General features: G+C 35.7%; 1 protein-coding gene across 6 annotated transcripts in view; it reads right to left on the bottom strand.

Moving 5' to 3' along the window:
• Positions 1–17,373, bottom strand: part of DMD (dystrophin) — a 2,143,628-nt gene that overhangs the window by 2,010,131 nt on the left and 116,124 nt on the right. For 5 of the 6 annotated variants that reach the window (XM_033109734.1, XM_033109713.1, XM_033109726.1 and 2 more), the window contains exon 1: positions 13,463–13,695. The exons of the other annotated variant lie outside the window; for it this stretch is intronic. In XM_033109734.1, the coding sequence (XP_032965625.1) occupies positions 13,463–13,493 (31 nt within the window). In that variant the 5' untranslated portion in view covers positions 13,494–13,695. Of the gene's footprint in view, positions 1–13,462; positions 13,696–17,373 lie in introns of those variants that run through there. 6 annotated transcript variants of the gene reach the window in all.

Here is a 17,373-nt window from a genome sequence, read left to right as displayed (position 1 = left end):
AGACCTATCATAGTTGTATCGAGGATCGAGAGTTCATTTCTTTTTCTTTCTGAGTAAGTATCTCACGATATAGATGCACCACAGTTTTCTTTTACATTCACCCATCAGTGGACATTTGGGTTGTATTGAATTTATGGCTATTACAAAGAAAGCTGGTGTGAACGTTCATGTGCAGGTTTTGGTGTGAGCATAAGTTCTGGAATAAATGCCCAAGTGTGCAATTAATTGCTGGGTCATATGGTGATTACATGTTTAGTTTTAAAAGACATTGCAAAGTGTTTTCTAGAAAGGCTGTTCCATTTTACATTCCTACCAGCATTGTGTGAGACACCCCGCTTCTCTGCATCGTTGTCAGCTTTAGCGTTCTCACTGTTTTTAAAAATATTTTAATAAAAATTGTATATGTTTAAGGTATACGTGATGATTTGATATACATATACATAGTGATTACCACAGTCAAACTAATTTACGTACCATTTCCTCATTTTTGTGTGTGATCAGAGCACCGACAATTGACTCTCTTGGCACATTTCCAGTATGATTCAATACAGTATTATTAACTATAGTCCTCATGCTGTACGTTAGATCTCTAGAACTTATTCCTCCTCCATAACTGCAACTTTGCATTATTTGACCAACACCTGCCCACGTCCCTTACCTCTCCACCCCTGATAACCACCATTCTACTCTCTGCGTCTACGTATTCAACTTTTTTAGATTCCACATGTAAGTGAGATCATGCAATGGTTTTTTTCTTTCTGTGTTTGGCTGAAAGTTATTGTCCTTTCTTAATAAAACGGCAAAGCTGTTATTAACAATATTATTTACATATAGTGTAATTTATTTTTCATTGCAAAAGTCTTTTGTCCTTTGTCAGAGGGATTATTTGCAATTTGCCTTTTAGTCCCCCTAACCTCCAGGATAAACCACTGAATGGTCAGTGCCTCTTTTTCTCTAAACATCTTAAAATAAAATCACGACTCATATTTAGACCCAAATACGTATCTTAAGCTCTTTTAGGTTATTGAAAAAAAGGATGTCTTCTTCAAGAGATAGACTGGCAAAGAGCAAAGAGTAAATGACGAATTTTTCCAAGCTATCCACACTATTAGTCACCTATATACATATGGAATCATAACAGTGATATGTATTATGGAGGGATGTTACATGGTAGGGAAATTTCATCTCCTTAGGGAATTCTGACATTTACCCAGAAAGAGTGGCTCATAAGTGGAAACTGGTGTTACCTATGTTAAAAAGACAAGGAAGGAATGCTCTAGATAAAGAGAAAAGCATGTGTAAAAGCCCTATTGCAGAAAGAAGCAAGGTCTATTTAAGGAACAGAAAGAAAACCAGAAGGGTGGTGAGGCAGGGGAAGGATTACAGGAGATGTGTCAGGAAGGAAGACAGGATAGGACAGGAAGACAGTGTTTAGATCTCATTTTATTTTGGTTCGCTTTCTTAGTAGCCAAGAGAAACTACTAAAGTGATTAAATGGATGCTGATAGCAAATTAAGATGACTGGATTAATTGTAAAGAATAGATTAGAGAGAACCGGAAGAGGGTGTACACAGAAACCAGAAAAGGAACTGTTTCTCTATTCCTAGCGAGAGAAAGCAGAGAGGGCTAGTGCAATGGTAAAGGAGACAAAGAGAAGTACATCAATAGATATTGGGAGATAAAAACCAAAGAAACTGGGAATGGTTTAGACACAAGTGGGCGAGAAACATTAGTTTCAAGGATGAAACAGGGTTCTAGCTTGTGAAACTGGATGGATAGTAGCACTGATAAAGGGAACAATGAGAAATGATCAGGTTTCAGGGGGCTGGGGGGCAAATTCAGTTTGGGGCACTTAGACTGGAGGTGACTTTGTCACATACAAATGGAGATGCCAACCAGGCAGTTGAAATTCCAGTTTGGAATGCATTGGAGAAATCTGAGTTAGAGGTATAACTTGGTTTGTTATCAGCACATCAGTTGTGTTAATGAAGCCACGGGCATGTGTACAATGATCAAGGGAAGGATTACAGAGCCAGAAGATAATCATGTTAAAACTAAGCCCTGAGGAATCCTAATATTTAAAGGTCGAGTACAGAGGATCAGCCTGCAAAGTAGACTAAACAGAAACACCCAAAAGAAATGGAAATAAAACCAGGAGAGTACGACGCGTGGATCTCAAGGGAAGACAACAAATTTTAAAGGGAAGAAAACGGTCAATATTGAAAAGGAGTGCTTTTAATGGCATGATGTTCTTTACTTCAACTGAACTCAGGTGAAGTTTGAATAGAAAAAAAAATGACATCATAACATTTTAAGAAAAAAAATTCAGCATCTAGTCCAATTGATAGATATAAAGAATAGAAACATAACACTTTATTTTATTTTTTTATTTCTATCATACTTATTATAGTATGATAATCACATTTATAATCCCATTTTCTTCAAAAAATTAACAAAAAACTCACTAACATAGCTACCTCTGGTATTAAACATTAAAATTAAAAATGACTAACTCCTCAAGAAATAAATAAAATATTAAACTACAACTCTCCATGATAATTGGGGAGTGATATTTGTATACAATAAATTTTCCCCTTTGTTTTTCCAACTGTGTTGTAGCACTCTTTATATATTCCTAGTGGAAGAATTGATTTTAGTTTTGTTTTTAATAATACTAACTGATTTGATAAACATTACTAAAACCAAACACTTTTATATGCAAACTACTTACATTGTAGATTGTGTGTGTGAGAGAGAGACAGAGAGAGACAGAGAGACAGAGAGAGAGAGAGAGAGAGAGATCTATTCACACTAGCAATGTTAAAAGAATCGAGGTAATTCATTTCATTCACCACACTAAGTCATAAAAACTTTCATTCCTAGGAAAACGATATCGCCCACAATCTCACCTAACTTTACACAGCAGTAAAATAGAATAAAGAGAATGAAGACTGATTAAAATGGAAAAAAAATCCTAACTGATCTTCATATTTTATATCGCAATACAACTTATTGCCATTTATAGCAGTAAACTATAAAAATGTGTGTTTGTGTATTTAATAATATAAAACAATGCTACATTTGGTTGAACCAAATTTCTATTGTTTGATCAGAAACCAACATATTGGGTCTCTGAAAAATGTATCCTTGATGTAATTTATTTATATAGCTAATCCAAAGATCAGCGGCCTTAGAGCTAATAAGTAGAAGACGCATTTTAAATAGCAGTTGAAATTAATAACAGTTAAATTTTTCTATTTGCTAGTCAGTTATTGGACAATACTAAACAATCTGTACCATGGATAAAAACATGATAATCAATAGGCTTTTTGTTTGAAAATAAATTATCATATTTTAAGGCACTTTGACGGTGTTTTTCTGACTTCCCCTTACCTCCCACCCTCATCTACACACCTTGAACCATTCTGCTCTAATGTACACTTGACGTTTTATCTTAAATATGTAGATAGGTAAGTGTACATACACACCTCTTGATGAGATGACGATATGATTGCTTACAAAGCCAGAGAAACTCAGTATCATTTCTGATCATAGATACGGAAAATCCAATGTTGACATTGCTGTGCAGGGTGCACAATGCTTTACTCCAGAAGTGTCATCTATGGCATAGCATAGTATTCGCAGTCTATGTATAGTGTATATTACATACACATATACAACTATATACGACCACACTGTGCATAACTAACATGAAGTAAAGATAAAGGAAAATTTAACTATGTCAAAAAGCAGTAGTAATTAGAAATTTAAATGAACTGTTTTGTTAAATACTACTCAGACTAGTATGTGTCATTACCCGTAAATGTCATATTAATCTATGCAAATTATTTTTGTTCATAGTACTAAACCTTATTCATGGGGGCCCTAGTCTCAGTTTTATGTTCATCTAGCACAGTTGCCTGTGCATAACTGAAATAAACTCAGAAAAAACATCTAGTGAGACCACTCTGAAGAAGTTTGTTGTAGATGATTACAAACAGATCAAGGGCTATATTTTGTCCTTTGACCAAATTCACAAAATGAGAAGATTGAGACAGGAATAAAATAGTGAATGGATATTATCATGGACAAACAGCTCCCTAAGGAGGTCCAGAGGATGAATGCTGGATTATTCATGACATCTCAGTTTTTCTCTAAGAAATCATAATGTACAAGGATCTATAGTCTTTGAGTAAACAAACCAAAAGAATGAAAAACATTCTCACTGGACCATAGAGTAAGTCCTCACTTAATGTTATCAATAAGTTCTATGACTTTAAGAGAAACATGTATTAATATAATGAAGCCAATTTCACCACAGGGTAATTGATATAAATAAGAGTTAAGTTCCTATGACAGCTCATCAACATTATCACAAAAAGCTGTTGAACAAAACGACATTATTTGAGTACCTGCTGTATTTAGCTCTTCTTAGAAGATACTATGATTCCTTCCATTTTCTGTATTGTTCTATCCTCTCTGGAGCTCTGAGAGACCCTCTTCTTTATCAAAATCTGAGAGTTTCGGCAGCTGACTGGTGAAGAACCTTGGATCGTTAGGTCCAATCTGCCACCGTTCAAATCCTGACTCCACTATGTACCAGTTGAGCTACCTTACGCAAATTACTTAAATTCCCTGTACCTTGGTATTCTCACATTACATATGAATTGATTATATCTCCATACCGCCTAGAGTTACTATGGGAATTAACTGAGATACATGTAATATTCTCAGAGATATGCTTGATGGTACAAGCTTGCTAAATGCTATATAGTAACGTTGAAGACTAGGTGAATCTAGAATAGTGCTATGATACACAAGGTGCTGTCAATAACTGCTCATGTAGGACAGATCGATGCCTCATCAATCCTTGTCTATGCGACATGCTCCTTCTACCTACTCTCTAATTCACATCTCCATATGCTCATACTCTAAGGCCTATTTACAAAGGTGGATTTTTCAACGAAACTTCCATAATCACATCATCCATAAGTAACTATTTGTCGTTGATTTGTATCATGCTTTATAAACTCTCTTGATCTACTAGAGTAGTCCATTTATAAGCATGTGTGTTATTTTTCTCTGACTTACAGAGTTGTAATCTCATAAAAGGCAGAGAGAACATAGCAGGTGATCACAATGTTTATTTACAAGCAAGGAAAAACCTAACAGCAAAAAGTGGCTCAATATCACATTAATACTCTATCTAGTCTTACTTCCCCAGAAGCTAACAGATAAGTACATTACACTCATTCATGACTAAATTTCAATTACTCAAGTGCCTTCTGTCTCTTCAGTACAAGTCTAGTTTTATTTAAACTGAATTGTCAATGTTTATAAAGCATTTTTACCATTTTTTCAGATTTAAGAAAAATCAATTTTACTAATGGTTCTCAAGAAATTTTAGACATTTCTCCAATAAGCACCTACGTGTATATTAACTAAAATAGCATTAAATAAAGTGCAAACTTACCTTATCATATCTATGCAATTTTGTATCCTCTAAAGGATGATTTTTCATATTGCTTAACAACTCTGACTGAGCAATTGAAATTCAGACTATGATAAATGTTTTACACTGAAGGCTCATTTCATTATACAGTAGTCCGTTGAAATGGGGTTTCCGAAGAAGGTATTTTTAGGAAGCACAGAGTACAGGAAAAAGCTGAATACATTATACAATTTAAATATTTATTGAAGCTTTTCTACTAAGGGAACATTTTGGTGATATCTCACAGCCATAGCAATATGGGAGAGGAAATTAGGGGTAAATAGACGGCAGAGACAGTGGAAACCAAGACACCTGGTGCTGCAGGTGAGATCCTCATTCATAAAGTCATTCAATTGGGGATTGAAAGGAACACTATTTTTACAGAAATATTATTTTTCATTATTCTATCTAGACACTGCTTCTACGTTTTGTGTTTTTGTTGTTGTTGTTGTTTTTTGTTTTTTTTTTCTTTTTTTTGAGTTCTCTTGTCTTCCTTATTTAATTCCTGACCTCCTTCTCCTCACACTTTTCTAACTGTTCTCATCCACACTCGATGGCTCACATTTTAAGTCCCCAATAATGATTTCATTTCTAGGCTTCAGATCCCCACATCCACAGCACCTACACTCTCCATAAAACAACTCAGCATCCATACCTCCAATCCTTCCCATTATTCCAGCTTCCCTTTAAATCTTCTTTTAAATGGCACCGTTATCCATCCACTTCTATATGCCATGAAGGACACCACATCCAATGCAACATCAATTGCTATTACTTTTCTCTCAAATATACATCGTGAATAAATCCACCTCTTTCAACGTTACTGTCATTATTCTAGTAACATCACCCTTTTTTGCCCCTAGAGAAACTAACTAGATTGATAGCCCTTCCCCTACTCTTAATACCTCCTAATCTCTTCTTCACAAAACAGTGATAATCTTAAAAAATAACCCCACCACAAATATGTACCTGTCACCCTCCTACCTGAAATCCTTAAAAGGCTGTCCGTTGATCACACCATAAAGAGAAAACATCATTCCCATGACTTCTCAGGCTCTTTCTGATTGGACCCCAGCCCGCTGCTTCAGCTGCATGTTTGATCCAAACTTTCCCTCATCAACTGGACTCTCGGAAAACTGCCTTTGTTTTAGTGTTTTCTTCATACCAAGTCACACCTTCACACATATTGTTCCCTCTGGACATAACATTTTTCCCCTTGAACAACTATTCCCCAAACCCATCATTCTCTGTCTTACTTTGAATGTCATATTCTTAAGAATTCCTCCCCAATTTCTAATACTAGTCCAGTCTCACTGTTACACATTGATATAACAATGTGCGCTTCATTCTATGGCCCTTGTCCCAAATGCAATTTAAATACTATATATGTAGTATATATAGCATACACACACACACACACACACACACACACACACACACACACACACAGAGGGTGCCCAAAAAATGTATACACATTTTAAGAAAGGCAAAAACTGTATTAAAACTACACTGATGGGAACCACTTTGAGCACCTCGTATAATTGCAGAAGTCAAACGTGACTTGTATTCATCGTTTGTTATCAGTATATATTGAGTATTACAATTTTAACAGTTTTCCTTTCTTAAAATGTGTATATATATTTTAGCACTATATATATGTATATACATATACATATATATATATGTATATATATGTATATATATACACACATATATAATATATTTCCTAAATTCTGATCTCAGTGAGGTCACTTGTTTAAAACATTATCTCCACAGCATAGCGCAAGTATCAGGCACAAAATAGGCATTCAATACGTATCACTTGCATAAATAAATAAATGAATGAATGAAGAACAATCTGTTCCTTCTTTAAACAGTGGTTACCCAAGCTCACACAATACAAACTTTACAGAGTCACTTCTGTTGATATTTTTATTTCTGGATTTATCTTGAGAGCAAATCTATTTCCAGGCATTTAGAGTAAATCACTGCAAAGTCCGGAGGCTTGAATGAAGTAAACTCTGTGATAATACTTGGTGCTTTCTGACATAGCCCATTAGAGATGGTGTGTGTACACCTAATCCAAAGGAATCTTCTGGCTCTTCAGCAGCTGTTCACATGGCTCCTGACCTGCCCTTCAGGCTCTACTAAATCAGGATTCCTCAGCTGTCTGAGCTTCCAGTAAGTTCTTTCAGTTAACCATCTATATGCCAACATTGCTCGTGTCTAGTTACACTCTTTAGAATCTATTTTTCCCTGTTCCTTCCTAGTTATTTTCCAATATATGGGAGCTATTGGGATTCACCAGTTTCATAGATAATATCATCAGTCCTTCAACTATTTTGGTACCATTTTGTCTACCTAGTCTCTAGTTTATTTCTAATATTGCCCTCTTGAGTATCAATGTAAAAAGGAATTACTCAATTTGCATTTGATGGAAATACTTGGGAAGTTCTGGTTCTGTTATTTTCCTTTCTTCTTTCTTTAGTTTGACCTCACAACGTTCCCAAAGCTAGAATCTGCACTTGTAACAACGTGCTGACTCCCATGCCCTTTAAGTCAGCACTTAGCTCAGGTTAAGGTAGAATGGCTGCTGTAATCTGATAAAGGAGCAGACAAGTTGTGTGCAAATAAAGATGGGTGCCAAGAATGAGCAAAAAGCCACTTATGTTTATGCCCTTTTATAGTCCTGATTCTGTGACAGTCTTAGCCAAAAACAGAGTAGAAGAGGGAGAGTAATTTAAAACAAAACAAAACAAAATCCAAGGAGAAGGTAAAAAACATTGAAAGAGTACCCGCTTTATTTGCCCATAATTGGGCATAATATGACACATTGTAATGCACATTGTACTCAATTAATACTGGTCTTTTTGAGACATCAATTATTCCATAATGGTGGAGGAAAAGTGTATCTAAAAGTTGAAGATACACTGGCAAAGACTATATATTATTTTGGCATATTTAAATTCCTCCTTGTTGCAATACCCATGAATGGGCTGAAGATTTATTAAATATAAACTAAAAATATGACAATTCAAATATCCGATTTTAAAAGTTTATTTAAAATTGTGTTAACTCATTCAGCTATCTACATTATGACTTCATTATTAATACATGGAAAAGCATTGGCTTTCATAATGCATTTTAATATTCGTCCTATTCATGAAAACCAGACTTTCTACTAAAATAAATAAATAATAAAACTACAATACACATAAGTAGAGGCAAAACTTCCCTTGGATTCTTTTACTTGAACAGTAACGTGAGACTACATAGTCTTAACTAGCCTAGATACATTTCAGCTTCCAAAACTGATGTATAAAAATATCAATTTTACAACAATTTGAATTTATGAAAAATGATTTCCTTAAAAACATGTGGAATCAAATGCTGAATTAACAGTTCTGGAAGACCCACGAACAACAAAAACACAACAGCAGCATTTTACCAGCATAACAAACAAATGACAGTTCCATTCCAGTTAAAGTGTAATTGAGAATTCTCTCCACCTTTCATTAGTGAAGAATGAGGTGTGCGATGACAAAGGGAAAGTGAGGCACTGAGGCAGAAGGCAAAGGTAATAAAGGAGACTGAAAAGAAACTGATCTCCCAACTCAATCCAGATTGCTAGGAACACTTGTTTTCTCAAGGCTTAATATCATTACATCTATTATGCAAAATCCTTCCAGGGATTGTAGGACCCCGGAAGATTGTCCTGTGTGTTCTTTCACTTAGTGAAATTCCCAGGTATTCTGAATGAATGATGTGAGAATAATATGAAGATTGAGACAGAGTTGAACAGAAATTCTTTGTTAAAATGGCAGCCAAAGTGGAAGACTGGAGTTATGGGAGAGGGAGTGCTGCCCTTGGGTTTTGCTAATGGGCAAGAGGTGGAGGTTGTGTGGTCATAAGGACGCTTGTAAGCATGAGTCAGCAGGGCCATCCATTTCCTCTCCTTGTCGTCTCTGCCTGCTGCCTATCAGAACTGTGGCTGAGAAATTTAAGATACCCTTGAAAACACCCACCAAGCCTCCCCTCTTCCCCCGCCATATTCAGGGCAGTAATCTTAAATAGGGAAAGAAAAAAGCCCTGGGAGTTAAAGTGTTTCAGAATCTCTGGAGGAGGCATCTGGCTTAAAAAGGGCAAATATGCTGTAATATATGGGAAAAACAAGCTTTTTGTACTACAAATTTCAGAAAAAAGTAAACCAAAGTTTTTAGCTGTTAATCTTCAAACTATAGTTTGCATATGAGTGATTTACAAAGAGCAGGTTTCCTCTCCCCTTCAAAAGGAGACAGAAGAATCTCCGAAGGATGTGTTCACTTTTAATATTAACTTGAGGGAGCTTGAAATTTTACAAAGAGAATAATTTTAAGGACAATTCTACATGTGCTGTAAGCAGACAACCCCCTCCCAAACTGGCAAAACAAAAAACTACACTCTAACATTGCCAATTTAACATTCACATCTGTATTAAAATTAAACTTCTGAACTCCAAATACGTGTTTTGAATACCACTCTGTCAATGTTGTACAGAGTGAAACTCCAAGGAAGATTAATTAATAGATGCTCTTCAATGAGGAGAAAGGTAAAGACCACAAGATGTTTATTTGCTTGTCTGTTTGCATTTTGAAGATCAATCTCCTACATGGAGAATACTCCCCAAAGATAAATATTTTCGTGAAATTCTGCTTTGGAAGTTGGTAGCATTTAATCAAAAAAGTCTTCTCCTTTCTCATACTGCAGTCGATGACCTTCCTCCCCAAAATGTTCTGATATGAACCAACTGCCCTGATAACAGAACACAAATCTCCTAGGACTACAGCAGGACTTTGTCAGAAAGAAAACCGTTGCCTCCCTCTGAATCCAACGCAAACCTGAATGTACTGTATAAAAATAAACCAAGGTCATCATTATTCCTTCTCATTGTGATTTGGCTTGCCTTCAAATCACATACCCTGTATGTCTGAAATACCTACACAGCCTTCATTAACTGAGTTTGACATCAGTTTAATCAATGTATCTTTTCAGAATAAAAGGCAGAAATGTCACATTCCTACCATTATACATTTTTTAAACTCTCTAATCTGCATTAAATAAAAGCTGGTCTTTGAGAAATAATCTATGCTTTAAAAAATGATAACTAGCATTAATTTTATTTTAAACTGTAACTGGGAAAAGATTCATCCACAACACATTTCTTCATACAGAGGTGACTTCCCATGAAACTTTGAACACTTAAGCCTTGAGGCTCTACACTTATGTTTCATTGGACAGAGGACGTACATTAGTCTTATTTGTAAATTTCTTATAAATGACGTGCGTTTAAAATAGAAAATAAGTCAATGAACAAAACATGACATTTAAAGAAAAGTTAATTTCCAATTAATTTTCAATGTTTCTCTTAAGTGATTAACTCTGTGATTACAGGTGTACGTATGTTTCTTTAAACATTTATACTCACACCAAAACACCATGTTTCTTGCATTTGCAATAGAAGAATAGTTTAATGAAAAATATAATAAATCATTTTTAATAAGTTAGGGAACTAGTACAGGAGAAAGTGGAAGGGGAAGGAAGGTTTGGGAAATCACTGCTTTATCCTTGTGATAAAGCCATGATGAAAGATAATAAAACAGAATTTAAAAAAAAAACCCACCTTGTATTTCTAAGACAACGAAGATTTTAATCTCTTTTATTAAACCACACAAGTGGTTAAGAAACTTGACAATTTGTTTCATATGTAGCAAATGACTTGGACTACAAGGATTTCAAATGAATACTTCAGGACTCAAGAGGAAGCTATACTAATATCTCTGTCCAAATTAAGAACAAATATTTCAGTTCTGCCTAGCTGGAGTAGTGTCAACCAACAACTTTTTTCTTAAATAACATACACTTACACAAAACACTTTGTAGTCTATTTTGTAAGTTTTAGAGTAACTCTACATGATGTTCTCCACTGTATATTCCATAATATTATGCCATGTAAGAGACACAGAAAACTTCTTATTAAAATAAAAGCTATACTCTCTATTTCAGCAAGCTCTTTTTCATAGTTAAGATGTCCTTAAAAGACTCTGCAGATGAAATTCTAAAAGACGATTTTATTAGACCTAAAGATAATTTGCATTATTTAAAAAATTTGAATGAAATGTATATTTGCAATAAATTATTTGAATAATTCTTTGCAAGGCAATACTTGAGTATTTCTAACCGTGAACAATTCTTGTCTAATACAATGATCCTCTCTATTAATTGGTAACTATTTTGGTTAAAAACCAACCAAATGTACTCTCAATGTTTTCAAACTAAGGCAATTTTAAAAACTAGACACAAATGTCAATACACTCAAATAGTAGCATGTTGTCAATTAGTAAAAGTTAATGTATAATATAACCTTGTGAATATCTTCATTTTCTTTTCACAAACCCATTGTCATGTAGCATAAACATTACCTGATAGTTTTAAAATGTACTATCATAAAGTTGTACAGGGCTTGTCCTAAAAAGGTTAGCTATCTTCAAATTCTAGTTAAGAGTTTAAAAAGTTATTTGAATATCTATGACAAAACAGACAGTAAGTTTGCCTTGCTTCATTCCAGAATTGAATCTTTGCTATTCTTTCTCAGTTTTTCTATACACTGGTTTATGGTTTTAATTTTGTAAATATACTGATTGCTTGATCAGTCAATTATGTATGTGTGTTGCAAAGAATATAGGCTACTGGATTTTTGTAATATTAGTAAATGGAATAGTTTTTCAATTAGAAATCAATTTTGATGCTCTCCAAGAAATTTATAAAATAAGGGTATTATATAGAAATGTTTCACTACATATAAACTCTGGAAAGACCTAATGTGAGCCAGCAATTGTACAATGTAAACTTTTTTCCACAAATTTTTCTCAGAGGCAAAACTTCTGTTATGACTCTTTTTCTAGAAGTTTTGAAGACTTACTTATTTGGAGAGATTTACGTTTTTCATTCTTACTTATAAGCATTGCCCTCATAGCTATTTCAGAATGACTATAACCCAGAAGTCAAAGGCAGGAAAAAAAGATTGTCTACTTCATCCACCTCTTTGGGACACACTGTGCTCCTCATATATTATTTTTATTGTTGTGTCACAGTCAATTTTGAAATTTTTCATTAGTCATCATAACTTTCTTAAAATAAACAAAATAGTTGTGCTTTACATAAAATTCAAATTAAAAAGCTTTACTGAAAAGCTAGGTCATCACAGACATGAAACAACACAGTGACTTTACTGTGAAATATAATTAGAAGTCTCTCATGTTTTTATGGTGTTTTCTCAAGAAAAGTGTCTGATCATTTGATGGCATAGATTATATCATTATTACAGAAAAGAACATTCAAAACACTAAATGTAATATGAGAAAGGAACTTTTAAATTAAATATTTATCAATACTTTTCTCAACCTCCATTTATCCATCACCATTCATTTTATTTTTTAAATTTCTCCCCATGATACGCCAGATACAATTTTTCTAATCTTGAGATCTCCACAAATCATGCCCACACAGCAACTAGTTCATTGAGAATATTTGCCAGGTCACTACCCCAACATATAACCGTTACTAAATACAGAAGTATCAAATAATCAAGATAATAACTCAGATTCACAAACGATTTCACAGCAGTTAAAATGGTTTGTTGCAAATACTCCAGGCCAGTGATGCATGTTCTATTACTTTAGTGGTTTCTTAAATAAGAAAGATGTGTTTGATTATATTTGTAAGAACAAAAGTTTAAACTCTACCTCATTTCTACTGAAAAGTTTTCACAATGAGAAACATGTACACCTGCACAAATATACGTACGCAGAATATGTAACATTTATGGTTATTCACAAAATATTATAATAATTTAAAATCAATCTGTCTAATCAGTGAGCTTGTCACAAACTAAAAGTTATGCCACTGTAAAAAATATTTTTACTTTGTACTTACAACAGTCCTCTACTTCTTCCCACCAAAGCATTTGGAAAATAAAATGTGTATCAAGGCAGCGATAAAAATCTTGGTAAAATTTCTCCCAACTTTATTGCTCCAGTAGGTTTAGGAATGATGAGAAACCAAACAACTCCAGCAGCCTTTAAAAAATAACACTTTGGTTTTTCCTAGTCCGTTTTTCTCTGAAGCTAATTGCCTCCAAGATCTGAGTCCTGAAAGGGGAAAGTGAGTGATCCTAACACTGAGTGAGTCAACACAGTAACTGATGCCAGGATTCTGTAGAGGCCCCTGGATATTTCAAATTCCAGGACCTGCGCAGAAGCAAGTGACCCGCCTCTTCTCTCAAGTTGGTTTCCCATAATAGGACTGCCCATGGTCACTACATATAAGGTTGTGCTTCCAGCATGGCAAGTCCTGTGAATTCAAATAATGTTCAACTGTGTTCTGATTAATATCCAAACCAGAATAGCACAGTGGACACAGTACTTGCTCTCAAAGCCTTCTTAACATAGAACCTCTTTAGTGCAAAACTGTAACAATACTTTCTGTAACTTCTATGCACATTTCTAAAATAACAGAGCAAAAACTCCTGATGCAGAATAGACTTCTAAATGCTTTTCCTTATTTTACCTTCTTAACAACACTAAAATTTTCACTCCACTAAACAAAAGGAAATGCCCAGAATAATCTATGCACGCCTTATGTATCCACTGTTTACCAAACTTAATTTCTACTCTGGGGATCCAATCAAAAGTCATGTATTGATGATGTCAACAGTCTGAGTAAGAGAAACAACAGAAGAATTGAACAGCTGAGCTCTGAAGGCAGAATGTGTATAGGTCTCACGGGATGAGGTTCCTGCTAAAATAAAGAACACTCTAATAATGGAACAAAGAAATCTTACTCAAACATGAAATTCCCATTGTAGCTTTTGATAAAACATTTTTAACTAACGAATTACTGTTTCTTCAACTTCTTTGGTGACAATTATTACAACAACATTCTCTTAGACACTGAGTTAATGACAAATTTTTTAATTGCTCGCAATAGATGCTTTTTTCTGTATTAAATGAACACAATTGTAATGTATCATTCAACATGTTTGTAAATAATTATTTGCCACTAGAAGGCTTCTTTATCTTCTTTCTTATTTTTATAATTTATTTATACTAAATTTATTTGGGTGACATTGGTTAATAAAATTATCATATTTTTATTTTTAATGCAACAGGTAAGCCCAATATTTATAGGAAACATTGGTAGCATGTTTTAGAAAGATATTCCTTTTGCAATTAAAATAATCTCTGTTAAAATTATTTGTCTGAGTATTTTTATAGTACCATTTGTTAAAGTGACAGTCTCATTTTTTTATGTCAACCATTCAATTGCTTGGGACATAAATAAATTATAGACAAACATACAGAAAAACTGACATATTGAGTCAAGCTATGATATTAACCTTAATAGTGAATTATACATTTTATATTTTAGAATATCATTATCATAATACTACCATTCCTCCCTAACAAAATCTATATGAAAGAAAATATAAGGCCTAATGTTATGTAACTGTATTTTAAGTGCTATTATTAAAAGGATTTAAAATGTTCTTCTCCATAGCTTTCCTCCTTTCCTCTCCTTAGCGTGGTTGTCTAAATATGCATATAAGCAACAATTTCATAAAAACATAAAAAAATGTTTTAGGACTGACATGGATCCAAGTCTGCATGTTAGCATCAATGCCCTATGCGATGGGTATCATATCACTCAGAGTACGAGTTCCTTTACACCTTGTACTGTGAGTTTCCTACAGATATAAACTCATGTTTAGGCTAAGGCATATGTATAGTTTTATCAGTGATTTGTACAGTGTGATCCACAAAGCATCACATAGGAACTTTTTAGTAATGCAAGTACACAAGACCTGGAAAATAAGAAATTGCGAATAGGACCTGGTACACTCTGTGTTTTACTGGTGATCCTAATGCATGGCCAATTTTGAAAAACCCTGTCGTTTTTCAAACCAACAGTGGCTCCAAATATACCAAACACCTGTCTTGGTTAATTATATAAAGTACCAAAGAAGATCCAAGATGGTGGAGTAGATAAATGTTGTGCTTGCCTCATCCCATGAACACATCAAAATTACAACTGAATTATAGAAAAAATAGCCTGGACAACCATCTAAAGTCTAGCTGAACAGAAGTTTTATAACCAAGGGTATAAAGAAGAAGCCACATCAACATTGGTCGGAGGGGTGAAGTCTCAAAAGGGGCTGGTCCCACACCCATGTGTGGTAGCTGAAAATTGAGAGAGATATCTTGGCCAAAGAGGTTCCCCATGAAGGAGTAAGGAACCCCAGCCCCACACACCAGGCTCCCTAGCCGGAAAACTGGTGCCAACAAGAGGAGCCCCCACAACTTCTGGCTATGAAAAACAGTGGGGATTCCAACTGTCAGGATAGGACGGAAGGCTGTGGAAAACCCAGCTGTCCTTTTAACAGCCCACACAGACACTCACCCTGGGCTCTGGTGGAGGGATGGTAACCATGGGGGCGTTGGAGACATGGGTAGAGACTAAGTTGTATAACTTCGGGGCAAGGACTGAGGAACAGTCCCCATTTTCCCTGTGTGGGGCCCTTCTCCAATGCAGCCAGCAGAAGGGCACCATTTTTCCTGTGCTGAGTCCACCTCCACAGGCCTAATCTGAATCTGATTGGCCTAGTGAGCTCTGCTGCTCCACCCTGTTGATTCATTGAGACCTGGCCTCACCTGACTTGTATACTGCAGGAGGCTTTATCAGCAGCTAAAGCTTATGGGAGTTGGCAGGTGGCAGCAGGCCTCTGAATTTCCTGGCTTTTTGTAGAGCTACTGCAGACCCTGCACTGGTGGCAGCCATCCTCAGTTTGCAGCATGGCCTCTCCAACGCACCTCCCGGTACAACACAGGTAGTGACCAATCATGGATCACTTTGTAGCTCCTACCAGGTAGTTCCCAGCCAGTCACAGACAGTGGCTTCCCTGGGCCTGCACCAGAGCCCCTCCCAAGAGGCTTCAGAACCAACATACTTGGAAGTTGGCTTCAGACCACAGCAGAGTACCACCCAATTAGCCCCACAAGTGGCACACCCAAAGGGCGGTCTCAACAGGCACCAAAACCTGCTGGGGCAAATCCCTCTCCATATGGTAGGTTCCACCACACAGCAGCCCATAAGCTGTGGATGTGGCCAAACCTCCCAGCCAGTCAGCCTGAGGGTCAATACCCACCAAGATATGCCAACAGCAATCAAGGCTCAATTATAACAGGAGGGCACACGCAACCCACACAGGGACACTGCTGGAGCACCTGGAGCAGGTGACCGGGGAGACTGTGCCACGAGGCCCCAAGGACCCCTATTACATAAGGTCACCCAGCCAAGACTGGGAGACATAGCAGCACTACCTAATACATAGAAAGAAAAACAGAAAGGCAGTGAAAATGAGGAATCAAAGAAATATGTCCCAAATGTAAGAACAGGAGAAAACTCCAGAAAAAGAACAAAATGAAATGGCTGCAAGCAACCTACCGGATAGAGTTCAAAACACTGGTAATAAGAATGCTCAAGAAATTTAGTGAGAATTTCAACAAAGAGATAGCAAGCCTAAAAAGGACATATAAACCATAAAAAGGAACCAGTCACAAGTGAAGAACACAATAACTGTAAAGAAGAATGCACTAGAAGAAATCACTAGCAGAATAGATGAAGCAGAGGATCAAATCAGCAATTTGGAAGAAATGGCTGCAGAAAACACCCAATCAGAACAGCAAAAGAAAAATAAGAATAAAAGAAAATGAGGACAGTTTAAGACACCTCTGGGACAACATCAAGTGTAACAACATTCGCATCATAGAGGTACCACAAGAAGAGAG

This window comes from Rhinolophus ferrumequinum, chromosome X (genome assembly GCF_004115265.2).
Source record: "Rhinolophus ferrumequinum isolate MPI-CBG mRhiFer1 chromosome X, mRhiFer1_v1.p, whole genome shotgun sequence".
NCBI lineage: Eukaryota > Metazoa > Chordata > Mammalia > Chiroptera > Rhinolophidae > Rhinolophus > Rhinolophus ferrumequinum.
Note: the sequence above shows the minus strand (reverse complement) of the source record. Positions and strands in the feature narration are given on the sequence as shown.